Consider the following 20,224-nt stretch of genomic DNA (forward strand, 5'->3'; position numbering starts at 1 on the left):
GCTGACGCAGAGACGGCACAGAGAAGGGCCTCTCTCCGGCCTGTGACACAGTGACAGTGGCAGGCTGGGCTGCCCTCCCCGCCGCCCCCAACTCCGTGCCGCTCGGGCACTGGGGAGCCTCAGTCCCTCCCGGGCTCAGGGCCCCACTGCCTGCTCATCTGTGCCTCGTCAGTCCCCGGGGCCTGGGGCGGGCGGACCATCTGTGCCGGGCCGCTCGGAAGGACTCTGGTGGGCAAGTGGCCCGAGTGGGCGTCTGCACCCGGACGCGGGATGCAAGGACTACCGGGTCCCGGCACAGCAGCGCTGACTACAAGAGGAGACATGGGCTTTCGGTGGCGCGTCTCTGCGTCCTGCACAGACTCCCTACTCAATGGGCAGGAGCTGGCTGGGGAGGGCAGGGCCCCCGTACCCCGGGGGAGGGTCCCCCTGGCCCTCTGCGTACCTTTCAACGGCACAGGCTGTGGCCTCGTGGCTGATGGACGAGGAATAGGTCTGCCACTGTCCCCGGGGCAGCTCGCGCAGCTGCACCGTGAAGTACCGGATGGGGGAGGCCCCGTCGCTGCCCGGGACCCACTGGAGCCACAGGCTGCGTGCGGTCACTTCCGCTTGGGGCACCAGGAGCTCCCTAGGGGGCGCCGGCCGCTCTGCAACCAAAAGAGGACAGATCAGGGACACGTGAGAGGCTCGCAGTGAAATTAAGCAGGGGAGGCACTGTGGCTGCCCAGAGAGCCGGTTGCACGGATTAGACGATCTGCAGACTGACTGTCCCTGGTTCCGCAGGGACATGAGGGTCTCTGACTTCGGCCGGGGCCCAGCTTGGATCTGACTGGAGACCCCTGCTGGCTCTTGGAATGGTCCATCCTCAGAGCAGAGAAAGACAGGCAGACAGACAGACAGACTGGAGGTGAACCCACCCATGCTCCCCGACGGCACCGCCGTGTAAGGCATCTTGAATGACACCTGGGCGCCCCGAGCATCTCCAGGTTCCTTTGGACTCTCTCGCGCTTTCTGATCTTGGGATGAATGCATCTTTAACACTAATCTCCTCTCCCTGGAAGTTGACCTGGGCCTGAAACTGTAAAGGCATGTGGAGCAGGGGTGCCTGGGGGCTGTCACTGGCCACTCCGTGCCTGCAGGGATGGGGACTGGGATGTGGGCAGCGGGGCCGGGACCTGGCTTCTGAATGGGGCTCGTCTGCCCGTCGCCCTGTCTCCTCACCCCATTGATTTCAATAGAGAAGCTCCACAGAGGGAGGAATCATTCTTTCACTGTTTATCATGAAGAGTATCGATTCTGATTAGAAGGTGTGGCGTGAAATAAAGCAGCAATTGACTGCCGGCCCCAGGTGATGGGCGGCCGGGGGCCCTTGCATCTAACGTAATCAGCACCCTTCGCTGAAGCACACACTTCAGCCGGGCGGCTTCTTCTCGCCTCCAGCAGCCTCAGTCCTGCCCCTGCTTCTCAGGCCCCTCCCGGACCCACCGGAAGGGACAAAGCTCTCCCGGGCCCCCTCTCCCTGAGCCACGCAGACCGACGCCCTGCAGGCGCTGGCAGGGCGGCTGTTCCAGCTGTGGGACGGTGCAGGCAGGGGCACGTGGTGGGTAGGGGACAGGGCTGCCTCCTTAGGGGAGCTCGTGTCAGTACTGGCACTCGGGTTTGGTTCAAGTCACATCAGACCGTGAGCAAACCTCTTTCCCCCTCCTTCCGAGGGGCTGCATGGAGTCTAAGGAGGAGGGCAAGAAACAAGGCCTGCGGCTCTGAGCTGCCTGGGGGAGAAACTCAGCCCTGGCTGCTCCCCACACCCTGAAAGTGCTGGCCTGACCGAGTCCCGGCGGGAGGAGCCTGCAGGAAGCTCTGGTATCCCTGGGGAGGAGGAGAGCTCTCTATCTTTGGACCTGGGAGGATGAGGCCTGAGAGCCCAGCCTGGGGCGAGTGTTGGGCTGTGAGACCCGCTGTGCGTCCAGCTCCAGGTAGGCTCAGCGGTGCCTAAGGAACGCGCAGTTCGCGCGGCCACCCTCCCCAGGCACGCGGGACCTCCCCTCCCCCGGCCCGGCAGGGAATTGGGCCTCCCCGTCTTACCTCTCTTCTCGGTGGTGATGACGGTGGCCTCCAGCGGCTCCCCCCAGCCCTGCCTGGTCTTGGCCGACAGCCGGAAGACGTACGCGGACTCCGGGGCCAGCTCAGTGGCCGTGAACTGCCTCACGGTGGCGCCGACCTCCACGGTGGTGAACGTGTTCGGGCTGCTGCTGGCCAGGCGGTAGGCGATCTGGTACCCTGTGGGGGGGCACAAGGGCTGCTGGTCAGCTGTGCCCTCACTCACAGGGCAGCCTCCAGTCCCGCCACCCGGGAAACCCTACAGAGCCACGTGTTTCTGCGCTGTTTCCCTCTCCCAGGCCAGCATCTGAGCAGCAGGCTGGGTCTCTTGGGAGCGAATTCAGGCTCCGTGATGAAGGGAGGGCCTCGGGGCGCCAAGTCCCCTCTTCTTCCTTCACGGAACTAGATGTGAAAACAGCTTCCTCTTCCCTATGGTTCTCGGAGCCCGGAGGACCCAGGGAGCAGCGCGGATGGCAGCCGCTTTCTCTGTCCCTGCCCCTCCGCCCGCCTTCCAGTGGCCCTGCCTTCAGCCTCCAAGGCTCTTCTTTCCTGGAGCGCCCTTCTCCCTGGAGCGGGCTGCCCTGGAGGCTCTCACACCTGTGCTCAGACCACGTCTGTCTGTCTGTCTGCACACCCCGCTTCCTCCAGCCAGCCCAGCGCTCCTGCCCCTCCCAGAAGCCCCACCCCTGCGGCTCTGAGCCGGGGGCTCCCCTGAAACAGCTCGCCCCACTGTCGAGGAAGCGGAAGGGAGTACATCAGCTCGGGGCAGGGCCCCGCCTCTGACCGTCTCTCAAAGTCCCCTGATCATCAAGGGTTCATGGTTGATCGGGCTTCATTAAGGACCAGGCCTCCCCCACCAGGCCCTGCTGGGGCCCCTCTGCCCATATCTGAAGAGGCACAGCGGACTTGCAGACCCGGCCCGAGCCTCCTGGGCTCCCAGACAACTGCGGTCCAGCCGCTGAGTCCCGCGCTAAGACCAGAAGTGGCGGTGCCGTGACCTCCACACTGCTAATGACAGCCAAGCCACTCAGTTCAACAGGGACCCTCAGGGGACCAGGCCAGCAGCGCCAAACCCAGCTCTCCCTTCGCAGGGCGTCCCGTGGGTGTGACGGCCCCTGTGGAGATGGGCTGCTGGCCCTCGGGACAGGCCCTCCGGGCCTCAAGCAGCTTGCGTCTCCGTGGCCTCCCTGCCCCGGGTGGGCATCTCTGCTCCTTCGGGCATCTCCTTGGGCTCCTTTGGTCCTCCCGCTCGCACAGCCTTTGGCCCCATCAGTGGCCAAGCTTCCTGGCACCTGCCCGCCTGCATAAGGAGCCTCAGCCTGCCCGCTATGTGGGGGGCCAGGAGGACAATCCCATGGGGTCAGACGCAGAGTGTGCCCTAGCACTCAGCCCCTAACCACTGCGGGTCACTACCATGGCCATGCAGATGGGGGCTGGCAGCCCAGCCCTGTCCACAGTGACCACCGTCACAGCGTGTTTGCAGGACCCTGGACAGGCTCTGACAGCTCTGTTCTGCCTCCGATGGTCATCCTCCCCACCGTGGCGGCCAGCTGTCCCGGGGTGTCCTGCTGGACACCTGTCCTTTCCCATCCACTGACTGACGACCGGGGGCTCTTCTCCTGGACCTCCCCTAGCACCTCCCTCGCCCCTGCCTGGTCCTCGGGGAGGGGGCATCTGGAGCTCAGGTGCATCGGGAGCCCAAGCCCAAGCTCTGAGACTCCCGGACACCTAGCGTTCTGAAAACGAGGGCCATGTGGTCAGTGTGGCCACCGCAGCAGAGCCCTCCTGCTGCCCGCCTGACGGTGCTCTCCTCCTGAGCCTCCTGAGGTCCTGCCAGGGAGCAGCAGAGCTCAGAGAGGTCAGCAGTCTGCCTGAGGTCACACAGAAAGTCACCAGCAGAGCTGGCCTGAGCCCTGCGTCTGTCCAGCTCCAAAGCCTTCACTCTCCACGGAGTCATACTGTCCCGAGAAGCGAAAGCATCCACCCCAGGCTCCCAGCAAAGGGAGTAGGGGCCCTTGGCGTCCTGCCCCACGAGAAGAGCATGTCTCCCAGGGACAACGGTGCCCCCGCAGCCACAGGATGTGGGAGCTTGTGTCCGGGCTCCGCTCCAGGCTCCAGGAGAACGTGCCACCCCCTGTAGCCCGCCGTCGGCCCCGCTGCTCATTTCTGCGTCACCGCTAACACCTCTGCGGTGGGCATCTGCTTTGTCAGAGTCGGTTTCCCTTCCGATCCCCGGTCCTTCTGGTCCTCACCCCAGCTAGTCCCAGGTGATGTGGTGAACTCGGTCCCCCGACTTCTGACAGCACCCGCTGGCTCCACACCGTGACCGTGGTGGAAGCACGAGACTCCCGTGCTGCTTGCCTCCCCCTTGTCTGTCACACCATCCGTCCCGATTCCCTGGCCTGGGCCTTTACACTTTAGATCCATTTCTCTCTCTGTTATTTGATGTATTAAGCCCCAGCTCTCTTCTGAAGCTCACCCACTGCTACGAGAGTGATGTAAATCCACGTTTTTACACCAGCTCTAGCCTCAGTACATCTACGCCAGCTTTTAGGTGTCATTATTATTTTTATGTTGTCAGGATTTGCAGGTGAAAAGCGACGCCCATGTTTGGCAGATTTCGAGGGGCACAGGGGGAGATCAGACGGCCTGGAGGCAGCCTCTGTCCGAGGGCGGCACGGTCCGCATGGGCACGTGGTTCATCCACAGAGGCTACAGCAAGCCTCATGGGGGACTGGGGACCTCTACGTCCCCCTGGCCACTGGAGGAAAGTCTGCCTGTGCCCCGTACGAAAGCAACTGACCAACGTCATTATCACACGCACATTCCCAAACTACAGCAAGGAACTGAGGAAAGGTATCTTGTACAGACAAACCGAACTTCACAATCCAGCACAAAGACTACACAGGCAGACACAGACCACCAACAAGAACATGATCAAACAATACTTTAAAACCCTCAAGAGGGAGGTGTGGCCCAGGGTAAGTGTGTACGGCCATTCGAATACCACTCCTAGTGATGAAGAGACGCCAACCCTCCCCAAAGAACAAGGAAGTAACTTTGCGTTAAAAACAGATGAATGTATGTATGTCTGAGACCCGGGCCCTGTCTGCGTAGACACTGAATTTCTGCGTAGGACTGAGCTGACCAGGTTTCTTTTTCAGAGTGTGAGACAGCGTGCCTACAGCTGAGATGGCGGGAGGCGCAGAAACCATCTGACCAGCACGCCCAGGCACCTGGAACATCGGGCGGCCGCTGGCGTGTGGTTAACACTCGGCGTCCCGGGGGCCCCCGACACCCGTCAGGGAGCTCCCCTCACGACCCCCACCAGCCAGCGTTCGGTCCCTTAACATGTCCCTTCGTATTTCGGAGAGTCATGTGTGTGAGTGATTAAGACTCCTCATTAATTCAAATCACCTTTCACCTAGTAAGCCTGAATTAATGAGGATTTATACACTTTTAGGAACAGGACATGATTACAGATGTGCTTTCTGTATCCTTTATTCTTTATGATGTTTCATCTCTTCTCAGATTATCTGCCACTGGAATTAAAAATCCTGGGATGGGGCTTCCCTGGTGGCACAGTGGTTGAGAGTCCGCCTGCCGATGCAGGGGACATGGGTTCGTGCCCTGGTCCGGGAAGATCCCACATGCCACGGAGCGGCTGGGCCCGTGAGCCATGGCCGCTGAGCCTGCGCGTCCGGAGCCTGTGCTCCGCAATGGGAGAGGCCACAACAGTGAGAGGCCTGTGTACCGCAAAAAAAAAAAAAAAAAAAAAAATCCTGGGATGAAACTCAGATTTTGTTCAAAGGCACATACATCTTTGTGAGCTGGGATTTGGGGACGAAATGGGAACCGGTCTCCCCGAAGGTCCTCCCGTCCCTTCCCCTTCCTGGGCTGGCTCAGGGCTGCTCTCCATCAAAGGCTCCACCTCTGCCCTCCCCTGCCCCCAGAGCACGACGTTAGGGTGACCCTTGACCTCGCCTCCCCGTGGGCGGTTCCTTCACATGGTCCCTTGCTCACTCCTGTCCTGTCTCTTGCTGGCCTCCTCGCCATCCTGGCATTGGATGGCGTGTTGTATGCTTCTAGATGGTCTCTTGTCTGTCTGTCTGTCTCTCAGAAGCCCCTGACCACATAGCAGGATGTTGTCAGGAGACCCGGGTCCTAACCCAGCCTAGCTTTTCTCACCTCGGGCAAGTTTCAACTCTCGACCTTTTGTTTCTAGCCACGAATAAAGGAAAACATCAGCCCCCACTCATCAGGGCCCCAGGCACGTCACTCCTGCCATATGCAGACCTCGCGGTGGTCTATGGTCCACGGTCCACGGGGCACATGACAGCGTCTCCGTGTCACACCCGAGGACGGGGGCACGGGGCACCCAGTAAACAGGACAGAGCTCCCTCCTGCTGTAAAATGACAGGATCCTGATGACATCAAGGAAAGGGGGACAAAATAGAAAACAACTTGGCCACTCAGCAGGGTATTTTCAGGGTGGCTGTGGAAGCGCATCTAGATGCAGCCAGAAGCACGCTGCCCGGCCAGAGGCTGGACTCAGGCACGAACCTCCGTGGGCGACGTTCCATCTGGAGGGGACGCATTGTTTCAGGCAGTAGCCGAAGAGATGGGGTGCCTGGAAGAGCCTCGGGGTGCCTGTGCAGGGAGGGGCTCAGGTGAGGGCCGGGTCAGGTCCCCTGTGGCAGGGCCTGGAGCCAAAGCCGCCCCGTCTGAGGGGGGGACAGACAGGCAGCAAGGAGCAGGCGGGCTCACCCACGGCTGCGGAGACCAGCCTTCGGCCCGGCCGCAGCCAGGGCGCTGTGCAGGCTGTAAAGGCAGGACACGAGGACAGTAAGGTGTGCAGCGGGACAGCAAAGTGACACAAAGGATGGATGCCCTGAATGTCCCAGTCCACAGGCCCGCTGTGGGTCACCGAGGCCAAGCTGCCAGGAGGTGAGCACTGAGCTCGCAAGCCGGGTGGGCAGGTGTGAGGGGCTGGGGCTCTGCCCCACATGAGATGCTTCCCATTCGCTGGGTATTTCTGCCTGAGCCCCGAGGGCTCCCGTCTACCCAGAGAACTGCATGAAATCTGGGCTGTTCTATCTGATCCAGGTCCCACATGGAGCCACTGGGAGAAGATTCCTCGGCCCGAGGGATATATCTGTATCTTCCCGTTATTTGCCCTAAAAGAGAGACAATATCCCTACTGTCCCCATCCTGTGGTGTGTTGATAAAGATGAATACCCGCATCTCACCTTGACACGGACGTGATGAACAGCAGAAGAGAGGCTTCTCTACAGAAACGGCCGAGAGAAACAGGCGAGCGCGGGCTTGCACATCAGGAACAAGGATGGCGCTTGCGGGACAAGGCTCGTTATGTGACTCTGGGTCCAGGAAGCTCAGAAACACGAGCTGAATCTCAGCGACGTGAGGTCAGAGGCTGCAGGCACGCGAGGAAGGAATGGGGCGGGATCCACGGCGGGAGGACAGGTGCCCAGAGCAGCCGCCCTTGAAGGTCATGGTGCATCGCAGTGACACGGGCATTTGGAGAAGCCAGGCCACTTACGAGCCGCGGGGCCCCACGGCGAAGATGGAAACCGTGGGTGAGAGAAGCCTGAGCAGCTCCGAAGTGCCCGGGAGATGAGGAGATGTGGCTCATCTAGAAAATCAGGACCCAAAGAGGTCGGGGCTCCAAGCAGGAGGCAGGTTCCGGGCCACCCGCGGGGGAGGCGCAAACAGGAGAGTCTGAGAGATGCCGCTGAGGACAGGAGGCCTTCGCGGGGGGCCGGCGGGGGGTCTCGGCTGCCTCGGTTCAATGATCTGGCTGTCGAAGGGTCCCAGAATTATTCTGAGAGAATCGTGTAGACATTTTAGGTGGTGGCAGGCTTTTATAAAGACTGGATGCTTCCTGGGCAAACAAAAGGCGTCGACCTGAGAGTCGCCTGTGTGGTGACCATCCCTGGGGCCTCGAGGCCAAGGCCACGAGAGGGGTCCGATGCTGCCGACCCCTCTGCAGGCACTGTCGGGGGGTGTGGCTGGTGACAGCCCCACCAACGCCCATTCCTGGTTCTCGGAACCCACAGCAGCTGAGTCTCCCTGCGAGCCAGCGCCAGCCTAGTCCAGATGCCACCTGGCTTGCTGGTTCTATGGCTTATCCGTTTGAGGGCTGGGGGCTGACAAGTGCAACAGTGGAGGAAACGATGCATTTGCGAACTCGGATCATACTCAGTCGAGCCCCTAATTCCCAGCAGAGTTCTCGCACACCCTTGTGTGACAAGCTAAAGGTCAAGGTTCAGCCCTCGTGGGCAAGCTGACTTCTAACTGGGTGTGGGGGGGGATCTGGCGTGTCTGGCAGGGCAGACCCGCATGGGTTTGAAGACCACGTGCGTCACTTGACTGTGACAGCATTTAAGGGATTGTGGAGCAGCTGGCGAGTGGGGGAGGGGTGGCCACTCTCCGGTGGCTCCCACCACGCCCCCCAAAGGAAGGCTCTGAATGCCGCCAGCTTTGCCTGATAAAATATTTACACAAATAAACAAGTGTTTTTCCTTCTAGGCGCCTCCAGTGTTTCACGCTGTTAATCTCTTTTGGAAATGCAAGAACACGTTTTGGTAAAGGTTACAAAAGCACTCGCTTCAGAGGTGGTTATATACTCAGAAGGCCACGCCGCCGGAGTGGGAACACTGATTCAAGGCCCCTGGATGCAAAGTGAGTCTGGAAGAAAGATGTTTTCCTTTGTCCCCTGTGGACACCAGTCTGAATCTTTAGAAATTGTTTGCCCGTCTTTCCTACAGCATCTACCATTTAGTGCGCTGGCTGTAATGATATCCAGGTGACAGGTTACCCAAGACAGCGTTCGTTACAATGACCACTCAACGCCAGTACAGCCACAGAGGCTCAAGTGTGATGTCTCCCACCTTGGAGGGACACGGAACACTGTTTCACTTAGCCTCTGGCCACGGTTGGAACCGTGAAAGGATTACAGTACGACTCCCTCCTTACCTGGAGTTTTGTGGTTTTTCAGTGACCCCCAGGGACTACAGATCCACACCCAAACTTCTCAGTGCCTCGGGGGCGTCCTGTAACCTGGCCCCATGCTGCCTTCCAGCATAAACCCTCTGTTCCAGCCGCCAGGGTGGCGGAGAGCAAAGCTGTGCAACACGCCTTTGGTGGGTACGGAGAAATACTGAGTGTAAATACACAGTGACGCAGAACACTCCCCGGTCCAAGAGAAGGGGTGAGATACCGAATGGCCACAGCGTTCCAGCTGGCGCTGACCAGGCACTTGCTGGGAGGCTGGCCCTGTTCTGGGTTCTCTGTGCATCGCGTACTGGCCCTACCAGGGAGGTACATGCCGCCCCCCTGGAGGGCAGGGAAGCCCAGGCACACAGGGACTAAGTGACTGGTGGGAATTCACTTGCCGAGGTCGGCGCCTGGCCACGTGGCTGCGGGGTTGCCCCCTCCACCCAGCCTGTCTGCCACGCAGGGTTTAAAACACAAGGTCCTATTGTACAGCACAGGAAACTATATTCAATATCCTGTAATAAACCATAATAGAAAGGAAAAAAATAAACACGATATTAAGTAAAGGAAACCTTCTAAATGCACCGTTGAACTGGCAAGAGACAAGGAGAAATGATAGGGACTAGAAAGGAAATGGGAACAGCATTTCAGAGACTTCAAGATGCCCAGGGCAGCCCAGGGATAAATGAACAAGGACGGGCCAGCTCACCTGCTGTCGGGGAAATCCAGCATAAAACCCCAAGGAGACACCACTGAGCCTTCCAGGATGGCACAAAAAATTAAAGTCTGAGTCTACCAAGTGTTGGCAAAGGTGTATCAAGTGACGGGGACCCACGTGCCTGCTGATGGGAGTGTAAACTGGCGTTACCACTTAGGAAAACAGTCTGGCGTCATTGCATAAAGTTGAAAATGTGCAAATGCTATGACCCAAGGAGGCTGTGCCTAGGTGTGCACAGGTGCCCCAAGAGGGGAGCCTCCAAGTGTCCATGTCAGAGAACATGAGCTGCTGTACGCAGGACTGGACCACTGAACCACCGGGGAGCATGCTGATGCCGCCATAGAGACAAGCAAGCTTCACAAGGTTGAAAGAAAAAGCAAGTCACAGAAAAATATATAACAGGAACTTATACAAAGTGCATAGCGTGCAACGCTAATGTTAAGTTGTTTGGGCTTCAATATAACACTAGTACAATCATAAAGGAAAAGAAAGCAATGACAAACACAAAATTCAGGGCCGTGTCTACCTCCTGCTGGGGTTTCAACAGTACTGGTGGCGTTCTACGTCTTAAACTGGGCGCAGGGACATCTGTGTCTTTTTATTATTCACTATAACAAAAATACACTAGCATGAAGAGATTCCTTTGTAAATATGAACTATTTTATAGTTCAAATACTAAAAATGACTGGGAGAAAAAAGTTGACATTATTTTTAGGTGGTGGAATTGTGGGTGATTTCCATTTTCTTCTTGTTACTTTTGTGAATTTTATTTAAGAATTTTATAGTGAATATGCTATTTTTATTTTATAGTTGTCCTTTTTTGTGTGTGTGTGGTACGCGGGCCTCTCACTGTTGTGGCCTCTCCTGTTGCGGAGCACAGGCTCCGGACGCGCAGGCCCAGCGGCCATGGCTCACGGGCCCAGCCGCTCCGCGGCACGTGGGATCTTCCCAGACCGGGGCACGAGCCCGCGTCCCCTGCATCGGCAGGCGGACTCCCAACCACTGCGCCACCAGGGAAGCCCCTATAGTTGTCCTTTTTAAATTATAAAGTATTTCAAACATGCAGAAAAATACTTGGAATAATATAGATCACACACCCATGTATTCATCACACACTGAACAAATCTTGAGATTTTGCCAAATTTTTATGGTTTTTGTTTTCATTTAAAGAGAGAAAATATGATAGAAAAAAGTTGAAGCTATTCTGGTGGTCTTATTGGATCCTTTTCCTCAAAGGTAACCCCTATTCCCAACTTATTGCAAATTCCTGCCAAGTTTTTACACTTTTACTATATACATGTAGCCATAAGTGATACATGGTAATGTCTGTGGAGTGCTTAAATGTACAGAGACATGCTTAAGCTGGATATATTCTTCTGCAACTTGCTTTTCTTCACTCAACAGATGTTTGTGAGACTTATTCATGTTGACACAGCTAGGTCTTGTTCGTTACTTTAATTGCTACCGTGATTTCTGCTGTAATGAACAGCCCGCAATTTACCTTTTCATTGCCTTCTTGATGGACATTTGGATTGCTTCCAGTTCTTTCTTTTTTAAAATTCTCTGTTCTTTAACGCAGCTCTGCAGTGGATCTCCTGGTGCGTTTCTTCCTGGGAACAGGCGTGCGGATTTCTCCAGGGTTAAGACCCGGAGGTAGAGCGGCCGGGGCACGGGGTGCGCCCACGCCCGGATCGCCCCGCCGCAGCTGTGCCAGGCCATGCTCCCAACAGGAGTGCGTGACGCTGCACCCCAAGTCCTCCCCTCGGCTGGGGATCGTCACACTTTCTGTGGTTCTAAACTGGATGAATGTGAAACGCTACCCAAAGTATCTGCATTGTACACGTGCTTTTACGATCAGAAAAGCTGATGTGGAAGACACCCTTAAAAGCAGGTGACACGATTCTAAAGTGAGCCGCCGGTCTCCTGTGGACGGAGGATTCATGCCGTGACTGTGAGTGCAGGTGCTTTGGGAGTAAAGAGAAGGGCCCAGCGCAGGTCGGGATGGGCGAGGGGGTAAAGCCGCAGGCAGAGATGCCACCTGACGTGACTGTCAAAGGAACAGCAGCGGCCCGGGGTAGGGGGTCTCTCCTGGCAAAGAACCAGGCAAGTACCACGGCTCAGAGCTGGTTGGGGCCGGAACCTCAGCGTGTGGGCAGGGAAGCCCCCGGATGAGCAGTTCAAAGTCAGGGCAACAAAACCAGAGCACACGGCTGTCTACGCGAAGAGGGAATCCCACGTGAAGGGCACACTTGCCTTCTGCACATCCCCCTGGAGTCCTGCTGTCAGACTAATTCTTATCGGCCCAGGAAAGCTGCGGAGAGCTCAGAGATGATCCCAGCATCGGGACGAGCCGGGGTATCAGCAGCAGTGGTGGCGGGGGCCTGGGGCAGCAGGGCCTCCTTCCCCAGCAGCCGGGGCCCCCGATCCCCACAGAGAACGCCGCTCTGGACGGCTCCTAGGGCCGGAAGTGACGGGTGGAATGTCACATCTTGTGCTCTGAAAATGTTTCCTGTTCCACAGCGTGCTGGGGCATCCCCTGGGTCAACAGACGGTTCGTCCTGCTTGTTGCAGGAAAGGCTGTAGGCTGGGCACTGAGTCGGGGGCAGGCCCTGCCGGCATGCGGGCTCCAGGAAGCCTGGCGAGTGGCAGCCAGCTCCGCAGACCGTGGCCGCCCCAGGGCCTGAGACCGGCCTGCAACGGTCCCTCAGCCGGACGGGATCCGAAACGCACACCGCAACAGAGCCTTCTCCGGCTGTTTATCGTGATTTTAATAGCGAGAACCTGCAGTTCCAGAGGTCACCTAGCTCAGAAACACTGTCGTCACAGCGAAGTGGCTGCAGGAAGTGCAGAAGGAAAGGGTGGAGCCGAGGGGCCCCGGCCGGCTGCGTAGATGACGTGGGAGCCCCAGGCTCTGTCTTAATGAAGCCAGAACCCAATAAATAGCTGCCTCTCTGTTCACCCTTTTCACGGCTGCCAGGTATTATCCAAAAGACATATCCGATCATGTCACTTCGCTTCTCAAGGTCCTCAGCACAGATTTTCAAATTTTAAAAAAAATGAAGTGAAACCCTTTTCTAAACCAAATCTTATAATCCTCAGCTCAAAAGCAGGTCTAAGTGGTGCATTTTACTGCTGTTTGTAAGCCGTGTTTGTGGTCCTACCGTCAACCCCCGATAACCCAAGCAGGCGTATATGGGGTCCGCTGTGGGTGATGAGGAGGTTACCACCACATCTCAGCACTGCCTGCGTCTGGAGCACACACCGGGCCTCGTGCCTGGCCTTTAAAGGCTCACTTTGAAAGGTCTGGGCCTCTGGCCCCTCCTGCACGCTAAGCATGGCCTTCCCAGTGGTTCACAGTCCGGCCCATCCCACATCTCCCTCTGGGAGGTCTGTGCTCCCACAGGCAAAAGGCAGCGCTCCATTCAAGGATTTGGAAACCACTTATGCAACCGAGCGGGACCCTGTGGGGCTTTCCCAGCACGGACCCTCCCCGTATCCTCTGCTATAGCTTCTCTCTGAGGTACCCAGATAACAGTATCTGATGTCCTTACCCTGAGTTGTGTTACAGATGCTAAAACCTCCACCACGTGGAAGACGTTATCTACTCGATGACCTTGAGCACGAAACATAGTCCCCAGACCTACTGGAGCCCGAGGATTGATCACGTGAACCCCCGTGACACTGCCCTGTGACCTCACCATCAACCACCCAGACAGCTGAGTGTGAGCTGATCACACGCCCCGTGACCCCCCCTCCCTCGCCTGGCCTTTAAAAATGCTTTGCTGAAACGCTTCAGGGAGTTGGGGTGTTTTGGGCACCAGCTGCCCCGGACGCCTTGCTTGTTGCCCTGCAACGAAGGCCATGCTCTCCTTCACCACAACCCAGTGTCGGTAGATTGGCTTTACTGGGCGCGGGCTAGCGGACCCAGGTTGTGGTTTGCTACCACTCATCCTCAAGATAAAGCCCGACAATGCCTTCCGCCCACTGAGCCCCCTGGCCCAGGAGGCGCAGCTTGCAGGGCGTTTCCTGGAACCCCTACCGCCTCGTGACCACGTGGTAGTGTCGCTGGTGTCTACCCCGCGAGGACGGCCCACCTACATCTTATTCACTCCTTACCTACCACTCTGGGCACGAGGCCTGGCATATCCGAGGCCCTTAATTTGTCCTAGTGAAAGGGTGAACCAATAAAGGGGCTGATGATTTTTTTAAATAAAATTTGCTGCCTTTGGGAAACTAGGACAAATTAAGGCTTTTCGTCAAAGTTATCAGAGCTGGCGCTCTGAATGCAAAGTTCAGAGTAAACCATCTCCCTGAGACCTAAGCATGCAGTTTACTCGGGAAGCTTCCTCAAAGGGTTAGGTGCGGGCCCTGCAGCAGAAGACAGACGTTTCCGGGACTTCGGAGCAAAGCCTGGGAGTGAATCTTCCATGAAAAACAAGCCCGTGGTTTTCCAAACACACATCAAAATAGCTGGGGTATTTCAGAGCGGACGGAAGGTCAACTGCAGATGGTACACTGCCACGAACCACGAACGAACGCGAAATTCTGGGCTAACGAAATGTAAATTTCATTCTGCAAAGAAACCTTAGTGCAGGACACAGTTAGAGGGCTGCAGTCTCTCAGTTCAGAGGATGCCAGGCTGCTGTAGACAGGATTTTTTTTTAACCTCTTAGACATCTAATAAAAATAGATGAGATCGACCGATTTGTTCTCTCTCTAAGCCGTGACCTCTTTAGTCACCGCTGCTCCCTTACCCAGAATAATGCCGTTGGGCTCCTCCGGTGGCTGCCACACGATCCGCACAGACGTGAGTCTCACCTCTGGGAACACAAGCCTCACGGGTGGGCCTGGGGCTGAAGGGAAAAAAAGACCGGTGATCCAGGCACTGCTGGGACGTCATGTGGGTGCACGACGGGGCCTCGTGGGGGAGGATTCTGTGGGCTGGCCGAGGACAGTCATGACTGCCGATGACACGGTTCAGGGGTGAGTTACTCTAAGTTCTGGGAAAGTGACTTTTGGAATCTCTGTGTGTCTCCCTAACGATTTTGAGAAAACGCCTCCTTTCGAATCCAGCGCGTCTGCTTTCCAAGCAGCGTAAGCAGTGCTCATGAGCTACGCTGCGAGTCCTGCGAGCGTGTTACCTAAAGCTAGCTGCCCAGTCGCTAAACAGCATCGTAGAGGGTACGTCAAGTCACAGGAGAGATTTCACCCATCTGAGCCGATTCCTCTCCTGGGCTGGACATCCACCAAGCAGGTGTCAGATAAATAAGGTGGCCGAAGGTCCCTCCCACCTCCAAATGGAGGTTACAATTATTGACCAAGTAACATGGCTAAAACCAATGATTTTTCTCTTAGGCACACGACCCCTCTCCTGCATTATCCCAGAAAATTAAGAGTTGATGTCCGCAAACACATGTAATAGTGTTACTGGGTGGTCTGGTGCACCAGTAATTCAAAAACCAGCTACGTATCCTGGCACCATTGAATAATTGGGTCACGGCCATCGTAAAATATATTTACTTAAATGGGGAGGCGAGTAAGTGTGTGGCCAGCATGGGAACGTCTCATTGGAACTTAAGAACTGATTGGTTCCCCGGTAAGAGGCAATGAGCATGCAGCAATCAATACAAAAATAAAATGAGGGGCCTTACAGTCATTCCAGGGCTGTTGAATTCTGCCTCGAGCTATTAAGTTGAGAACGGTATTTTAAATTATAAACATGTGTTATGACCCCTGGGTTCAGGTAAAATAAATGAAAGACGGAGGCCACGGGCTCACACACCAGGACCAATTCACGGACAGGAAACTCTGCCGCTGTCTGTCCTCTGTGGTGTCTGCCCCCTCCCTGTCCCCAAGGCTGATCATTTGCATCACAATGAGGGGAAGGAGAAACACGTTTATATCAGGATTGTGAGAGAGAAAGAGAAATCAGTCCATGACTCCCCAGCCTATACTTCGGGAAGAAACAATGATAACTGCCCGAGTCTGAGGAAGAGTTACTAAAAGCCCCTGTCACTTTTTATGTGTGTGGCCCTCGACAGAGCAAATCGTTTTGCAAAGACATGACCCTGAGGTCACACGGTCCCTCTCAGACCCCAGCCGCCCTGAGACCAGCTCCCAGGGAAGGACCAGGTTCAAGGCACCCCTCTTCTGACCCAGGGGAGGCCCAGCTACGGGTGTCTGCCAGGAACACGGAGAGAATGTTGTCAACCCAGCGGTCAGAGTGCGTTGGGGAGTTGACTTAATTACTTCAGTAAAGATGCTTAAGAAAATCTATGGATGTTTCACCTCTGTCAGCTGCTTCTGAGCCTGGTTTTTTTGGGGGGAGACTGGCATTTTCCCCCAGAATATTCATCACAGTCTATTTAACAAAGATCATGTAAAGCAGCTAACCTTTAAGTGTTTGACATCTGCAAAGTGGAGTGATGATTTAGACAACGCCGTCAAGATGTACTTGTTACTGAGGCTGCGAACCCCGGGTATTCTGGGAGCCCATTACACACGGCACTCTGTGGGGCCTCTAAGGATCCCTTACTATGCAAACGAGAGCGGGAAGCCCAGAGAATCTAGAATCGAGGCACGGGGTCTGCAGTGGGGTTTTTCAGCCAGGTTTCTGCCAACACCACCAGGCCTTAGGTTTTTCTGGCCCAGCCTGCCCGGCCTTTACTGCTCTGCCTACAGCAGAGCTGCGATGCAATTGTGCTCAGGCTGTTAATTAGGCTGTGAACATTCACTCCTGCTGAAACTGGCCACAGAAGCGCTCAGTGACCAGAAAACAACTTTGTTTTGTTTTCCTGTGCTGAAATGAAGAAAAAAGAGTGTTTTGAAAATTAAGTTAAAAATGACAACCATCCAAAGGGTTTGGATGGCGACAGCAAACCTGGGAGACGGGCAAAGGCACAGCCGTCGACGTACCGTCGTCTTTGGTCCGCTCCAGGATGGCGGGCGAGCTGGGGACCCCGTTCCCGATGCGGGTGAAGGCCAGCACCTGGAGCTCGTACAGCACGAACTTGCCCAGACCCGCCAGGAGCGCGGACTGCGTGTGGTTCCCTCGGACCACGTGGCTCCTGGGCTCAGGATCCAGATCTCTGGCGCGGAACAGGATCTGAGCATGACACACCAGGCGGGGCGGTCAGGAGGACGGTGTGCAAGGAGGGGCCTCGGCGGGCCTGTGTCTCAGGACCACATGTCAAGGACCAGGCAACTGAGGGTCCTCCCCCTGGGCAGCTGTGTTGAGGGCTTAGGGATCTAATTCCTATTCACTGGCATTTTGGGGGAAAGATGGAGATGAAGCAACTGGACTCCAGACCGTAAGGCAGCTGGAGCTGTGTCCCAGCCACGGCCGGACTGGGAGAGCCAAACGCCCCGCTGTAATTCACAGGGTTTCAGGTGCCCAGCGGCAGCCACTAAAACCAGGGCTCGCTAGGAACACAGAGATATTCTGCTTCCTGTACAAGGGGCCAGCAGCCACTCACTTGCCTGGCTTATTGGGAGATTAAGCTCCTGCCTCAGGAGACCTGTGCTCTCCCCCTGAACCCAAGGCCCCGCCCCTGGGCTATTTACTGCCCATGCTGCAGACACAGCACGCTGAGATGCCCCCTCCACGGTCCGCCTGCTCCCCCTTATTCCCTAAGCTCACCCTCTCGGAACTGGTCCCTCAGATCAGTGACCAGAAGGCCGTAAAAGAGGGGGTCATCGGGGAGGACTCTGAAAAGGGCTTGGCGAGCGCTTTTCTCCAGGGTCCAGGTAGGGGGTGTGGAGTGCTGGTCACTGGGCCCACTCAGTGGGATCACCATGTCTAAAGGGGCCAGAAGGGAGCCATCAGAATGCCCGGGTTGGGGGAGGGCATGAGAACAGGTGGGGGAAACAGAGACTAGGATCTAAATGATGGAAAGGGGGGAGGAGAAGGCAGCAGTGCATGAGACAAGCGTGGCCTTGTGGCCAAATCCAGGAAGATCTGTCCTGCTTCTTGGGGGAGGGGATGGAACAAAAACAGAGTAGGTTTTTAAGGGTCTGGGTAAACACACACAAGACTAAACCCAGAAACGTCTTCCAGAGAAGCTGGAAGGTGTCCAACCCTCACCGCTGATGACACACGTGCAGACACATGTGCAGGGATCTAATGATCCGTCCTCAGCATTTTACAGGATAAGCCACTTCTCACACCAACCCTGGGAGGGAGCTACCGCCGTTCCTCCCACTTTACAAGTGAGGAAACAGGCTCAGAACTCTTAGTGCCTTGTCTTGGCCCACGTGAAGAGGGTCCACCGATGCCTCATCTCCAGACTGTGATGAAGGTAGATGAGACAAGTGATGTGGAATCAGGAAATAGGCCAGAGCTGGAGATCGGCAGGAGAACGTGAGCTCACGGGTTTGGGCAGACAGGTGACAACACCTTCACAGCATGAGCAGAGGAAGGTCACCTGAGCACATACCTTGTAGCCCAATATGAGCCCATTCTGGTCCTGTTCGGGCACCGAAGCCCACGTCAGTAAAATCTGGGTGGAGCTGACGGCCTCGGCTGACACATTTTCAGGGGCCGCTGAAGGAACTGTGGAGAATGGGTTAAATAGATTGGCAGCCAAGTCTAAAGGCTTCTACAAATAAAGGTCTAAGTTTTACCCACATAATCAAGTTGTCCTTGAAACAGCAATGTATTCTGAACATTTTGCAGTGATCAGATTAAACCTGCACAGAAATGTAAATCTCTTTAATATTAGCAACAAATTCCATAAATCCTGGGTATTTAGGAGCTCAATTTTACCTGAGTCCACCCAGCAAGAAAATAAGCTTCGTCTGATTCTTATATTAATGTGTGAGAACTGTGACTTTCATCTTAGATGGAAATCCTCACTTTCAGACACCAGTTTACTGACATCTCTAAACGGGGCACTTTGTGGGGGGCAGGTGGGTGGAGAGGGGAGGAGGTGAGGCTCTGATCTGCACCAAGGGGAGGGGAGGCAGGGGAGGGGAGGGGAGGCAGGGGAGGGGAGAGGAGGGGAGGGGAGGGGAGAGGAGGGGAGGGGAGAGGAGGGGAGGGGAGGGGAGGGGAGGGGAGGGGAGGGGAGGGGAGGTTTACCAAGTGCACATCCCTGTGTGGGGGTAACAGGCACCAAGAAAAGGGCAGCTCTCAGCACCCCCCCAGAGCCTCCACGGTCGAAAAGGAGAACACGTCAAGTTCACGAATCTCATGGGTACATAACACGTGATGGGGCTTTGGCATCTTAGTCACCCCCCAGGACCGCCCTGTGGGCTGGTTCACTCTTTCATTCATTCACTCACTGTTCATTCACTTGCTCACTCATCCATCCATTCGCTCACCCATCCATTCACTCACCCATCCATTCGCTCACTCATCCATTCGCTCATCCATCCATTCACTCACTCATCCATTCGCTCACTCACGCATAAGTACTTCCTCCTCATGGCACAGCCACTGTGAAGGTGACTCTGTTAGCCAGTTAGTCTGAATCCGGAAAGTAATGTGTGTTTGCACGACGACAGTGTTCCCAACCTATGACTCCTAGAGTTCCTACACTGAAGTGATTCGGTCTTTGTCATGGGTTGAACTGTGTCCCCTCAAGTTCCTATGCTGGAATCCTGACCCCACTACCCAGAATGTGACCTTATTTGGAAGCAGGGTCGTTGCAGACGTAATTAATAACATGAGGTCACATGGGGGTAATGTAGGTCCTAATCCAATAGGACTGGTGTCCATATGAGAAGAAACAGATGTGCACGTGGGGAGAACCCCCTGGCAGGACTAGGCTTGTGCTGCTGCCACAGCCCAGGAGCTTCTGGAAGCTGGGGGCTGGCTGTGACAGACCCTCCCGGCCCCTCCAGAGGGGGAGTACGGCTCTGCTGACACCTCGGTCTCCATCTTCTGGCCTCCAGGACTACGAAGAGAATATATATCTGCTATTTGAAGCCACCAGTTTGGGTCCTTTGTTACCGCAGCCCCAGGAAATGAACACAGGCTTTAAGAAAAAACGCCAGGATTCATGCTGGGCCTGGAAGAGGTACTGCTCTGCTGTCTGCAAGCTTGACCTGGTCATTCCCACAACTGGCAGGTCTGAGATGGAGAGAAGAGGAGGTCCAGCCACAGGCTGCCACCTCACAGGGCGAGCTTCTGGGGGACACTGAACCTGAGCTCAACCACCTGTGTCCTGGGAGGGCTGCAAGCCCCAGGAAAGGGCGACTTCCCTGGCTCGATGCCCAGGAGGCAGTGGCCCCCCTCCCTTTGTCCACTTGCTACACTGACTGTCCTCAGAACTCAGGCACCAGACCGGCTGCCAGTGCCCACAAAACAGAGATGCCACTGCTGGTGCCTGTTAGTCCCAAGCACAGGGGCCCTCCTGACATCTCTGGAGAGAGAAGATGCAAGTCAGCCCACTG

General features: G+C 56.1%; 1 protein-coding gene across 1 annotated transcript in view; it reads right to left on the reverse strand.

Annotated features, from left to right (window-relative positions):
* SDK1 (sidekick cell adhesion molecule 1) overlaps positions 1-20,224 on the reverse strand; it is a gene marked incomplete at its 5' end in the record, with an annotated part of 846,211 nt that overhangs the window by 84,207 nt on the left and 741,780 nt on the right. Inside the window, 5 exons of the mRNA XM_082645911.1 lie at positions 443-644; positions 2,080-2,274; positions 14,584-14,682; positions 16,745-16,934; positions 18,265-18,380. Coding sequence (XP_082502037.1) covers positions 443-644; positions 2,080-2,274; positions 14,584-14,682; positions 16,745-16,934; positions 18,265-18,380 — 802 coding nt within the window. The remainder of the gene's footprint in view (positions 1-442; positions 645-2,079; positions 2,275-14,583; positions 14,683-16,744; positions 16,935-18,264; positions 18,381-20,224) is intronic.

This window comes from Mesoplodon mirus (assembly GCF_964341445.2).
Source record: "Mesoplodon mirus genome assembly, chromosome: 15".
NCBI classification, from domain to species: domain Eukaryota; kingdom Metazoa; phylum Chordata; class Mammalia; order Artiodactyla; family Ziphiidae; genus Mesoplodon; species Mesoplodon mirus.